This window comes from Cyanistes caeruleus, chromosome 3 (assembly GCF_971803275.1).
Source record: "Cyanistes caeruleus chromosome 3, bCyaCae1.hap1.1, whole genome shotgun sequence".
Lineage (NCBI taxonomy): Eukaryota > Metazoa > Chordata > Aves > Passeriformes > Paridae > Cyanistes > Cyanistes caeruleus.
Genome location: NC_141703.1, coordinates 111967362 through 111980763, shown reverse-complemented (window position 1 = coordinate 111980763; position 13402 = coordinate 111967362). Strand labels below are relative to the sequence as shown.

General features: G+C 37.8%; 1 protein-coding gene across 5 annotated transcripts in view; it reads left to right on the top strand.

The window, feature by feature from the left end:
• The window catches only part of EPHA3 (EPH receptor A3), a 177399-nt gene that overhangs the window by 41018 nt on the left and 122979 nt on the right, over positions 1-13402 (top strand). For 3 of the 5 annotated variants that reach the window (XM_086883592.1, XM_086883593.1, XM_086883595.1), the window contains one exon: positions 12483-13143. In XM_086883592.1, the coding sequence (XP_086739718.1) occupies positions 12483-13143 (661 nt within the window). Of the gene's footprint in view, positions 1-2371; positions 2557-12482; positions 13144-13402 lie in introns of those variants that run through there. The other 2 variants (XM_086883596.1, XM_086883594.1) reach the window with 1 other exon arrangement.

Here is a 13402-nt window from a genome sequence, read left to right as displayed (position 1 = left end):
TCTGCCTGTCCCAGCCTAGGGGCTGGCACTAACACTTCATAATAGTTAATCATAGCAGCCACTTCTGTGTGTTTATTTAAGGCTGTTGGTTGGTTTGTTTGTTTCCCTGTTGCTCTATCTTTGGTGTGTTTTTGCCAGGTTGACATGCAGATGGATTTTTTCTCCTATCAGCTCCCAGTATGGACACTTCAGGAAGGTAGGAGTAGGACAGGGCAGAATCAGCAGTTGAGCTGTGTAGAGCCATGGCTTTCCTTACTGTGCAAGTTGTTTTCCACGTGGTGCTTAGAGGTCACATCTCTGTACTCTTCACAAGAAAAAGACATCAGAGAGAATTTTAGCCATGTATTTTGTTTGTGTTGTTTGAATTTGCCTTACCCAGACAGTGGTTATTTCTTCAGGGCAGTGAATTTTAATTTATGCTTTAGAACATCGCATTAGACCATCTTGAGAAATACAAGCTCGTATCCAAAATGTCCCATCTTGAATATTGCAAATTATCACTCTTATTTAAATTGTCATGCTCTGCCTGTGGAGGTATGCAGTTTGCTGTAGTCAGACTGCAGCTTGGCTCCAACAACATGATTATATTGCCTCTATATTCTGTCACCTTCACAGCCTTCTGATTTAATTAGGAGTTGCCTTCCTAGCTTTTGGAAAGCTGCATGAAGTTCTCTCTCTCTCTCACCTCTGTTATATATATATCTATATATCTATACCCACTTGCTAATCCAGGCCTTGATTTTTCTGGTTCTTCCCCAAATTTCCAAGTATCTGGGAATAGATCTGGTGCACACCTTTATGTTTACAGTGCCTGCTTTTTCCATTCTTTCTTTGTATCTAAGTCTCTCACTTGATTCAATTTCTTTCTTTCTTTCCTTGACTCAGTTGTCCATAATAATTTCTGAATCATAATCACTTTTGTATTGGATTTTGGATAATTTTTTATTCCTTTTTTGGATTGCAGCAGCAGTTTTCTTCAGTTCTTGCTTGTCACTCACTATTCTCTTATTGCCTGGTCTTGGAAGTCTCACATCACTTGTCCTCTCCCTCCAATGTTTCTGATACTTTAAGTTTGGGGGTTTTTTCCTGTTTTATATTTCCCTAAAAGCTGTATTTTTGTTTTCTTTCTACGTGGAAAAATATCCTTGTCTTTTGAGACAGAGCAATACAAACAATTTATCATTTTTTACAGAGGTCAAAAATGCTTTAATTAAAGACAGAAATTACATCACAAAAAAAAAGTATATGTGGTATATATATATTTATAATAAAAATTATGCCTTGCTATTTAAAGTAAGTAGTTCTTATATTTTTGACTTCTTGGCCACATAACTATGTTTACCAGAAGTTCTAAGTCTAAGCAATTTCTTCTAAAACTGGGGTCTCGGTAGGCATATAAATAAGTCTTTTATTATTTTCTTTCCAAAATCCCTGTATATAGTGAATGAAGTATTAAATGTGTTTAACTTACATGTAGGCATGTGAAACATGATTTTTCAGTTTTTTGTATTCAGTTTAAGTAATATAGCTGTCTTACCAATAATGGCAACAAAATTATTTTTCTGTTGGAAGTGTTCTTATTTATGGAGTGAAATAGGTGCAATGTAATTACAGTAGACACAATTTCTCATTTAGTAGGAGATAATATTGCATCTAAAATTAGCAGAATCTGGAACATTCCAGAATGTTAATGCATAAATTATAAAACCCCTGGGCATAAAGTGTTTATTTACTATCGCCTGCATAAAATACTCCTGTGAGTTCAAAGGTATGTTGTGGGGTTTTTAGTTTGTTGTGGTTTTATGTTTGTTTGTTTTTTTGTTTTCCTGATAATTGAAATGGATAAACAAATTTTTATTTTTGGTATGCTGGGGGCACAAATTGCTGTTTTCATGACAAAAATGTTAGTCTTTACACCTGGAATTTTGATATATGGAATATGAGGCTTGGTATTGTCAAAGATAATGTTTATTTAATGGTTTATTTGTTTGTCTGACTCCTTTGCTTTTGGATGCAGCACCACTGAGGTTCATCAGCAATAATTTTTTTCAGTATAATTTCAAAAATAGAACTTTTCTTGTTATGGTTCCTATGTTCTCCATCTCTTTTTCTGCTGCTGTAAGTGGCATGTGGGTTTAGTTCAAGCTGGAGTTCTCATTTCCCAAAACATTCCCAGTTGGGATGCTGGCTCTGGGACATGTGAATATGAAACAACTCCGAAATGCACTTCTGAACTTCATTGCCTATCAGTAAATCTGTGTTACTGGCTGTATTTCATGGGTTATAAATCAGCAGTGATACTTGATTTTCTCCTGTTTCCTATGGCTTGAAGCACATTCCAAGTGTTTTCATGTCCTGGGCTTCTCTCTAGGTCCCATCCATCTTCTAGGGGAGAATTCTGATTCCAGCAATGGAAAGGATTCCTGACAGCTCAGCTTCTTTGTGGGCTTTGAATTTCACTCTCACAGAGGGCCCTGGGAAGCAAGGGACTGAAGCTGGAGATCTGTGAGAATGTTGCATACACATGGTGGCTTTTCTCACCAAGTATATTAAAATGTAAGTTTTATCTCTGGTTTATGTGACTTCAAAGACTTCACTCACCCAGAAAGGCTGTGCCGGCCTTATCTCAGAGTCTTGAAATTGAGTCTTTGTCAGAAACATAAATAATTTGACACAGTTCCTGACCTTGTGGCAGGAAAAGACCAGAGATAGGGTGAAGGTTGGTTTGTCTGTCCTCCTTTGGGTTGTGATTCACCCATTCCTGCGGAGGTCATTGTCAGGACATCCTGGAAGACCATGTGGTTACTTCTGCAAGGCTACCTGGATGGCAAATACAGAGGCTCATTGTATTCTGGTTCTGTGTAAACTTTCACCTCTGGAGCCACAGTTCAGCAAAATAAATAAAACACTGAAATCCTTGTCAGATTTTTTTTTATTTTTTTTTAATTTTTCCTCTCTGCAGTCCCAAATGCAGAGAACTGAGTCAAACACACATTTATTGATGCACATTCCCAGCAGGCTTCCATTTATATTTAGTGCTTTTTGTGCTAAAAAATAACAAACCTCTCTACTGTGCAGTTTTCATTTTGAGCTTTTCACGTGCATGTCATCAGTGTCTTACTGAGAGCAGTGCAAGCTTAACTTTATTTTTTAACCTCAGGACCTACAAGTGAGGCAGTTTTGAGTGTTTGAATACAAAACTCGCAGTGCAGTACTATTGAGCACGTTTATATCCAACATTATGACAAAGAACTGAAGCTTGAGTAAATAAAAGCAATATATGGAAGTATTTCTTGCATTATGGCTAATTAACAGTCTTTATCTTTAGGGTAATTCTCTGAACCATATTTAATCCCTTCAGTAAGGTACTGGTACCACTGATAATTAGTTTAGTGGGTTTCTGGAAGCCCTTTGTGCTCCACTGTACCATAGTAAGCTAGAAAACAAAATTTAAGCCTCATATTTACATGCAAGGCCTAATGGAAGAATTTGGTTCTGTTTTTGTTGGTGTCTCTCAAACTCCCACAGAGCAAGTACACAATTGTACCTGTTTAATGAGAGTTGAATCCCAGGTTTTTTGTGAGCCTTCACCAAAATATGACCTTTAATAATCCTATTAATAATACTACTAATACTATTATTAATAATACTTTTTAGTATTGGATGTATCCTATTCCAAGAGACATTTGGCTCTTCCTTGGGCTTTCAATGACCTGAGGCCAGATTTATTTATTTTTTTAAGTGTTTGTTTGTGTGTTTGTCAGCTGTTTTATCTTATGAGCTTCTGTTTACTCTAGACTGGAATTGAATGAATCTGAAAGCTGTAAAAGTATGATTAACTCTTCGAGGTTTTTTATGGTTGGTTAATTTCTTAATTTTTTTATTTATTTATTTATTTAATTTTTATTTTGTTTGTTTGTTTCTACAGGTAAAACTACATAGTTTTTGTGGCATACTTTTTTGTACCTCCTAGTGTGCTGTACAAGTTATCAAATAACAAGCAGAATTTTTAGAAAACAATATATCTTCAATTCACTACTAGACTGTAGAACTGTGAAAATCAGCTAATGCCATTGCTCCTCAAGAACCTTTGGTTAAAATCCTGGTTGAGTTACTTCTGTTTATTTATCTCCTATTAAATTAGGCATGAGTTCTTCTTTCATCCCTAGCCTGACACAGGAGAAGTAATTGTTTAATAATGTTTTAGAGCCTTGAGAAATCAAGAGTGTTTCAGCCAGAGGTTTAAAAGATATCTGGACTATCTCCAGAATTCCCAGTCTAATTACTTTCTTCTTGTTCAAGTGAAACAAATTTATCTTTAGAAAATATGAAATGTCAATGAAATATGAGTTCCTGTATTAAACGTATTTTTCAATTAGAATAACTGGAAATATGTGCACAGAACTAACTTTTCCTAATTGTATGGTGAGGAAGTTAATTTCCATGGAGTTACAGTAAAAATATAATAATTACCATTTCTCTTTTGACTCAGCAGTTGACAGAAGAATAATCACCTTTTTGGAGGTATTTTTAACTTAGCCTTTTAAGCATAATAAGTCTTGTCTGATTTTAGCATGTGTTTAATTTTTAAGACTCTATATGATAGCTATATTTAAAAAGTAGCACGTGTTCTATTTTTATTTATTACCTTTTTTTGCAGTACTTCCTAGGCAAGGGATTGGAGAAAACAATATGAATATTATGCTTTTCAGGTATATTCATAACTATTTTTGGCTTGTCCTCATTAAAAGGGAGGTATGATGGCTGAGACAGGATTTTGGATGCTGTTTTCTTTAAGGTGTGTTGCCTTCTACAGGAACAAAGAGGCAATCTCGGGAGGAAAAACGTATTTTATTGATAACTTAGAATGATATCATGGTGTAATTTAAACACTTTTACTGAAGAATGCATTTTTAATGAAAGCATGAGCTGATGAATGAAAAAGAAGCCTCTTCAGTAGACTTACTGTTCATAATAACAACTTCCAGTTGTTATTAAGAAATTATTCTAAAGATGGAAACATGAAGTAGTGTTTGTATGTGACTGTGTAGCTGCCCAGCTAAAGGATATGAAAAGAGAGCATTGCCATATGAACAAAGTTAAAACCAAAACAACCCAAATACCTTTAAATTATGGTAATTACTCTGAGCAGCCTTCTATGGGATTGATTGTGGGCTCCAGCTCTCATGGAAGTTGTTTGAGTTTTCAGATTAAATTGTTGCCTCACCTGACGTTACGAAGCATTAGCTGTGTGTCCAAATTAAAGGTTTCCATTTCTAGATTAGCTCCCCATCTGGGTTGTGCCAGGGAGTTGAAGATTTCAGTGGAATCAAGGTCTTTCAGAAGGGGCAGAGTTACAGTGCTTGCCTTTATGTGCGGGATAACATCCAGTATTGAGACCTTAAAGGTTTTATGGTGTTGTGAGTTTTTCCTCAGTCTGTGAAAAAGCCCAGCTCCTTGGAACTGGTGATCCTCTGGAGCTGGAGGGAGGCTGCTCCATTCAGCAGGAGCCTGCTGCAGGTCACTTTGGTAATGCTGGGGTGGCTCTGCCGTCATCAAATCTGCTGCAGAGCTGGAAACAGGGACACAAACTTTACAGCATCTCCACAGGGCAGCTCTTACATTTCCATTCTCTGCTGCCTTGTGCTTGCCCCCTGCTCAGCACAGGCTTAATCTGCTCCTGAGGGGTAAAACTGTCCTGCACGGAATTGGGAATAAACCTCACCTCTGGACTGGCTGGTGTGATGTGACTGTTTTGTGGATCCAACATTGCTGTTTCTTGTCTTTCTACCTTGCCAATTTATCTTTATTCATGGCCTGTGCAAGGCACTGGTTGAAGGACACGTTTTGCTCCAGGAGCAGCTGGAGTAAGGATGTTTGCTTATATTAAGTTTGCTTTTTTTCCTGTTCAGTTTTGCTCTTAGAAAACAAGCAAATATTGTTTGGATTAAAGAAACAAAAAAAGTCTGCTATGTAAAATTTGCTCAGAGCTCTGTGTCCCTCTTTGGTTTAATCATCTAAGAACAAACGAGATTTTCTGTTGGGAAGTAGTTTTATATGTATTTGTGTTCCTTGCCCTTGTGCAGTAGTACTGCCAATTATATTTATTAGCCCTAAATATTAAACAGCTGGAAGGATTCCATTGTATATAAATAAGACATTTGAGACCTGGAAGGATGCCATTTCTAATACAGCCAGCTGGTGCTTTTTACAGTTACATTCAGCACAACACTACTGAATTTCACTGTACATTGAGTGTTGTGTTAATGACAATAGGAGAACGTGGTGTGGTTTGGGATTTCTCTAGGAAATGCCATTGTGTAAAAATACATTGTTCTGAAAGACTGGCTAGCAGGGAAATGCTATATTATGCACCTGTTCTATGCATTTTGATGTAAATACTTTTTTTGTTGATGTGTTTTGCTGGCAAATACAGAACAACAAACTGCAGGGGCTTTTCAAATGTGAATTTTTAAGTGTTCTTGTGCCACAGATGTTTTTCATGTTCTCTGTTGTGGTGCTGTTTTCCCATTTAAGTAATGGTTTCATTTTTATGATGCTTCTGAAAGCATTTGCTCTTTTTTTTTTTTTTTTTTAAATGAAGGCATCATTGTTATGGGTACAAGAAATAACTAAAATAGTAACAAAAATATTGTTCCACTGTTAATTTTTTCCTAATCTATTTTTTAGAAAACCGAGGCATAAATGTGGGTGAGGGATATCTTCCTGTTTAGGTAATACAAACAATTTGGAGAAGTGGATTCTTCCCAGTTTTGATTGACTGTGTCCTGGTAATTTCTTTATAAAAGTTTGCCATCCCTGCATGTGTGGCTACAGCCAGCTTTAGGTGCTAGGTGGTGCTTTAGGTGGAGCAAAGGGTGGTGCTGGACAACCTGATACTTTTTATTTGTGTTATTATTAAATATTTACAGGAGCTGATTGTTATGAGCTAAGTGTCATGTCTAACATTGTGTGAAATAACTTCTGATTATCATTACTTGAAGACACTTTTTTTCATCAGATTTCCACATCCACAGCCTTGTGTGGGATCCATCTTGGGTAAATTTCCATCTCTGAACCATCTACACTCAGAGGCTGAATCTTACCTAGTTTATTCAATGCTTGTGGAGAAAGGTGCTTTTATAAAAATTATTATTCAGTACGGATTTCAGCCATGGGGACTGTTGTGTTGAGAGCTTCCCAGAAAATCTGCTTGACCTGTGAGATAAATAAGATTGAAACCTGCTTCTCCAGGAGATATATAGCCTAGGAAAAAGATAAAAAAATTAAAAATGAAGCTGTAAATTCTTTTCTTGTCCAAACTCTGAAGGGGTGTTTTAATGCTGGATTCAGATGTCTCTTAGGAAGTCAGATGTCTTCCTCCTTGTGGTGCCCTTTTTACCTCACTGTGATTAAGAGGCTTTGGCTTGCTGAAGGGTGAGAGTCAGCTGGCCTTACAGATTTGATGATGAAGTATTCATCTGTCTGGCAGTTAGAGATGGGGGGAAAAAGATGGCTTTCCTCATCTTTCTGCAATTTGTTTAAGTATTAGTTGAGTATTCCCATGATAAGGTATGCACTCCCAGTTTTTCATTATTGATTATGTGTGCTTAGCTTCTGTAGGACAATTATTTATTACAATCTTTATTTTATTTTACTTCACAGTTCTTTAAAAGCTCAGAAGCATAACTTCATGGAACACACATCTGACTGGTTTGGTTAATTTGGGATAAGTTTGGGGCTAGTTGTATGGTGAAAATGCTAGACCTCAGTTTTTGTTGGGAAAGTTTAGTATCTGGATACACTTACTGAGTTTCTCATCTCACATGACAAGATACTAGTATTTTGTCTTGATTGTAATTCTGAAACTTTTTTGTTTAGCTATGAAGAAACCCAAGTTTTAGGTTGAAGCTATGAGTGTACCAAAGTCTGTGTCTTATGAAGGTTTGTGTGACGGAAATGATAATTTCACTGTGTGCATAACTTAATCAGAAAACTCTTGCAGTGTGATTTATTCTTTCATTTACAATTTAGAAAAAAACAAAAAACTCTGGCCAGAGTGTTTGTTTACTTACTTACTACCCAGTGGCATGAGGTAATTTCATTCATTTTTGAATGTCAAATGTAGGAAAAAAAATTCCATGGAACTTTTAAAGTTCCTTAAAATCTCAGATCAGATAATTTTCTGTCCTCTGATCTCAACTGGTTGGTATTTATGGGCCTTGAATCAGTATCTTTGGTGGTGTTATGAGGAAAGTTTTCATACTGCTGAGCTGCTCTGGAATGCATTCTCCTATAATACAGTCATTACAGGGTTTTTGTTAATAGCAACCTTTCAGAGCTCTTGCATCCTGCTACTATTTTGTTAAGCTTCTAAACAGTATTTGGGGAGGTTCTTTTTCTTTAGACTTTTATTATTTTAATGCTTATCTCAAGTTGGAGTTTTACACTTTGTAGTTTAATAGTTTTATAGCAATGTGCTGCTGATAGAAAAAAATGGGGATTTTTTTGCAATCACACAGTTACATATATGTTGTATTGCAAATCACAAAGTGTCCCTCTGTTTCTTACTGTAATTTAGGTTGGGTTTTTTTTCATTATGATGAATAAAAAGAAACAAAAAGTGATGTCACAGGCAGGATGAAAGAATTGAGATCACTCATGTCCTAGATTCCCACATTGAGAGGGAGCTTTTCATTGAGTCTGCTCATAACATCCTGAAACGTCCTACATTTCCTTCTGTACATTTTCTTTTGTAAAGAAATTGCAAGAAATAAACCAAAGCCATAAGTCCAGCGCAGTGCCAGATTTTGGAGAAGAAAATCCTTTTTGGCCCAACTTTGTCACTCAGGGACATGAGTTAGAACCTCTCACTGGGGATCTGGAGGTCTTCCTGCACCACTGAAAGCAATCTCTTGTTTTTTGTCAATAACAGTGTCCAAAGAAGATTTTAAAAAGTGAAAAGTCAACAAAAGAACATTTTCTGAAAGCCAAATTACACGCTGGGAAGGGAGTGGTGCTGTGGCACGTCTGGACATGCTTCAAAAGTATTGGAAGTGCTTGAAGGCATCAGGAGAATATGACATAAATACTGTGTAATAATATGAATTCTGAAATTGTGTCCCACATCATTCTGTCACAGACTCCCTGACATTTTTTTATCAACATCTTCCTAAAAATTTTTGAGTTTATCCTTCCTATTGGACTTGGAGGAGGATAGTCCTGTCATTTCATCATTCCAGAATTTAGGACTTGCCTATTAATTTCCTCTCTAACAATAGCCAAGACTGATAAATATACATAGGTTTTGTACAGTCTTGAAAGACTGTGAAGTCTTGAAAGTTTTTGTAAGTCTTGAAAGAGAGAAATTCCAGCTGGGACGCCTCTGCAGTGTAACACTCCATGGACCAGAGCTACTCAAGATTTAGTTTTTAATTGTCACTACCTTAATCTCGTTTGATTAATAATTAATTAGGCCAGTGTCCCCGGGTTGGGTCTGTTTTGTCCGTGGCAGTAACAGGTGAGTGATCTCTCCCTCTCCTTATCTCGACCCACAAGTCTTTTGTCCTATTTTCTCCCCCCATCCATCTGTTTTATTATTTTCCCTACATATTTCCATCACTGAAGTAAGAATTTCTCTCTATTTATTATTTTAAATTTTTTTAAAATGAAATTTTGTAACCATTGTAGCTTTATGGAGCAAGCTGAACACGTGAATTGCAAGTACCAAAAAAAAAATTAAAACAAGTAGAAATACAGGTTTTTGGGAAATCTTACTTAATAGAAAAAGGTGTTTTTGATTGTCTGTTTACCACTAAGATCCCTTAGAAATGGCAATACAAAGGCTTACTGGGAAGAGTTGCAATGTATGAGCAATGCAAATGTACTGCTTGCTTTTTACTTTGATCCTAATAATTGCTGAATTCCCAAATGTGCTTGAATCTGGTACATGTTATGATTTGAACGCTCTTCCTGTAGTTTTTGTGACTTACTTCATCGTTTTCTAATGAAATAGCTGCAATCTCCACAGTTTTATAACTGTTGAGGTATTTTAGTCAAATTAGCACCCAGTGTGAGCGTGGCATTTCCCTTCAGCAATGCTTCAGCATTAAATGATAGATTTAAAATTTTGTTGTTCCTATAAGTTGAAATGGGGTTTGTTTCAGCTGTGTGAATAGTGTAATTTGCTAGAAATATTTGATAAGAGGCAACAATTGATTAAAATTTTATTGTTCATGTTGTAAATTTAAGTTGTTCATGTTGTACTGGCTAACATAGACATCCAGGCAATTTGATCTTCATTGAAAATTACTGAAATTATAATTACATGTAGTTATTAATTGAAACTTCCGGATGTATAAACATAGTAGCATATGTATAAACATAGTAGTGATGCTGCATTTGTTATGTAAGTCCCATATCTACATTCAAAAGTCTCTGTAAGCATGTTGGATAAGAAACTTATGGCCAAAAAAAAATACCATGATACTTGTTCAGAAAAACTAATATTTTGCTATGGAGATGTTTGAAACTTTGCCAGTTCCTGGTTTTGTCTCTATCACCCACTGGACATTTAAAATAGAACTGATTAGAAATTATATGGAAATGATAATCACCAGGTGACTTCTGAGTCAGTGTGAGCTGCTTAAAATGTCTGTAAAATTTGGTTTCATTATATAACCCTGTCTAGTTTCATCCAGGTGTTGTTACTCAGTATTTATTTGTCCAGGTAAGAGCTGCAGACAAATCAGTGCATCCAGCTTCACTGGCGGCAATTATGGCCCTTTGAGGCAGGGTGAGATGGCTGGCTCAGGGCCTGGGCTTGTGCGAGGACATCTGTCAGAGGAGAGTCCTTCACTCAGTTTTGGGAAGCTGGCAGAGGCTGGGAGCCAGGGTCCAGCTGCCTCTTCTGCAGGCAGCAGCAGCTCATCCTCGTGTGGCTGGTGCCAAGCGCTCGAGTGGCCATGAGCTCATGCGGTAATTTTGACTCACAAAGTCCCTGCACTGCCGGCTCTTTATGGAAATGGATTCTGTCATGGCATGCTGCAGCACATCAGCTGCTGTAGGCACATCCAAGATTGTCTTTTAAACTCTGTTGAACTAGGCAGGAGGAGATAAAACTTGTGTATTGTCAGGTCTGTAAAGTGAACTGCAGTAAACTTGGTTTCAATTAAAGGAGAATATTTATACTGCTTTTATCTGCTGGTTTAAAAAGTGATCTAAAATCATATCTTCAGTGGTGTGTGGACAATTTCATTGTGCAGACCAACTCTTAGTCAGATCAAAACTTCCTTACATTAGTGGATTGAGAGCTCTCAGATGCTACTGTGATATGGCCATGTTTTTTTTCAACTTTGTATATGTGTGTGATATACATGCATTGTAAACCCAGGAAACTGTAAGCACTGCATCACGATTTTTGTCTTTGTACTGGGAAGAGTTCTTTCCTCTCCTACTGTCTGCACTATGCTAAAGTCCTGTAACAAAAGGGGCTTATGTAAAACAATTATTTGACTGACATGTTAGATAGGAAATGGGTGTGACTTGATTGTCCAGGTTTTGTTGTGGGGGGTTTTTTGTGGGTTTTTTTGTTTGTTTTGTTTGGGGTTTTTTGTGGCTTTTGTTGGTTTTTGTTGTTTTTTTAAATTTTTTTCTGTGTTTGGTAAGTATTTCTCTTTGGTAAGTGTGACTTTGGAAGCCAGGTAGGACTGGTATGTGACTAATTCAAAAGTAGGAAGCCCCTTCCTTCATATTTTGGGTTAAGAGAATTTATCAGCTGACGACTGCTGTAAAAACAAATCATGACTCTGTGTTCTTCAAAAATTATTCCAGTGTCACAGCCTATGTAGTCCACAGAAGAACCAATTTATCAAGATACGGTAAATTGGTAGCAATTCTTAGTCCAGTTTATCCCAGTTTCTGGAGTTACTGTTTGTCTGGACTACATATATCCCAAGGAAAATCCATTGTAATGTTTTGACTAAATGTGAAACTGTAACATTTTATTGTGACTGTATGGAATTTCAGTTGGAGGTGTTGGCTTTTGTTTAATATTAGAAATAAAAATGGTTCTAACAGTGCAAATGTGTGTTGCCCTTGAGGATCTCTTCCATTTGAGGTGAGTGTAGTTCTTGTGAAGACTTGAAGACATAAAGAATTGTGGGTGAAGGGACAGCACTGCTTATTCTTTAGGAAATCATGTTTTTAGTAATGTGAAACAGCTGTAGCATCTCTTTCATCCACCTTGAAGTAACTTGGTAAAAATGGACTTACTAATTGTGAATTCTGTGATCATTTAAGATGTTTCTGTCTTTTAATAAGAGTGAGAGGAGGTTCAACCAGACCTTATTGTTTATTTTATAGTGATGTCCAAGCAAAGTTATTTTTGCTTTTTCACAGCTTTTGGTCTAAATGTTATTTTTGTTGGTATAATAATTAATCCTAAAACATTTTCTTTTCTTGTTTCTCATTTTTTAATCCAGTGGGAAGAGATCAGTGGTGTTGACGAGCACTACACTCCAATCAGAACTTACCAGGTGTGCAATGTCATGGATCACAGCCAGAACAATTGGCTGCGGACAAACTGGATCCCGCGCAACTCGGCTCAGAAGATCTACGTGGAGCTCAAGTTCACCCTGAGGGACTGCAACAGCATCCCCCTGGTCCTGGGCACCTGCAAGGAGACCTTCAACCTGTATTACATGGAGTCGGATGACGACCACTCGGTCAAGTTCAAGGAGCACCAGTTTACAAAGATCGACACCATCGCGGCCGACGAGAGCTTCACCCAGATGGACCTCGGCGACCGAATCCTCAAGCTGAACACAGAGATCCGTGAGGTGGGGCCCATCAGCAGGAAAGGCTTTTACCTGGCTTTCCAAGACGTGGGCGCCTGCGTTGCCTTAGTGTCGGTGCGGGTGTACTTCAAGAAGTGCCCTTTCACCGTCAAGAACCTGGCCATGTTCCCGGACACGGTGCCCATGGACTCCCAGTCGCTGGTGGAGGTGCGGGGCTCCTGTGTCAACCACTCCAAGGAGGAGGAGCCCCCCAAGATGTACTGCAGCACGGAGGGGGAGTGGCTGGTGCCCATCGGCAAGTGCTTGTGCAACGCTGGCTACGAGGAGAGAGGCTTTGCGTGCCAAGGTAACGATGCCCTCCGTGCCCATGGCTCTGCTCCGAGCAGGGGCTTCCCCGCGCGGCCCCGCTCCCTGTGTTGGGTTGTGCTCCTTTTCTCCGGGTTCTGGAGAGGAATCAGCTAGGTGGTAAAATTGCCTTGGAGATGGGGTTTGTTTAAGCTGTGTGAATATCGTCATTTGCTAAAAATACTTGGTAAGAATCAACAGTTGATTTTTAGTAACACGTTGTGTAGCAAATCTATCCTCTCTCACCACTCTTGGACCTT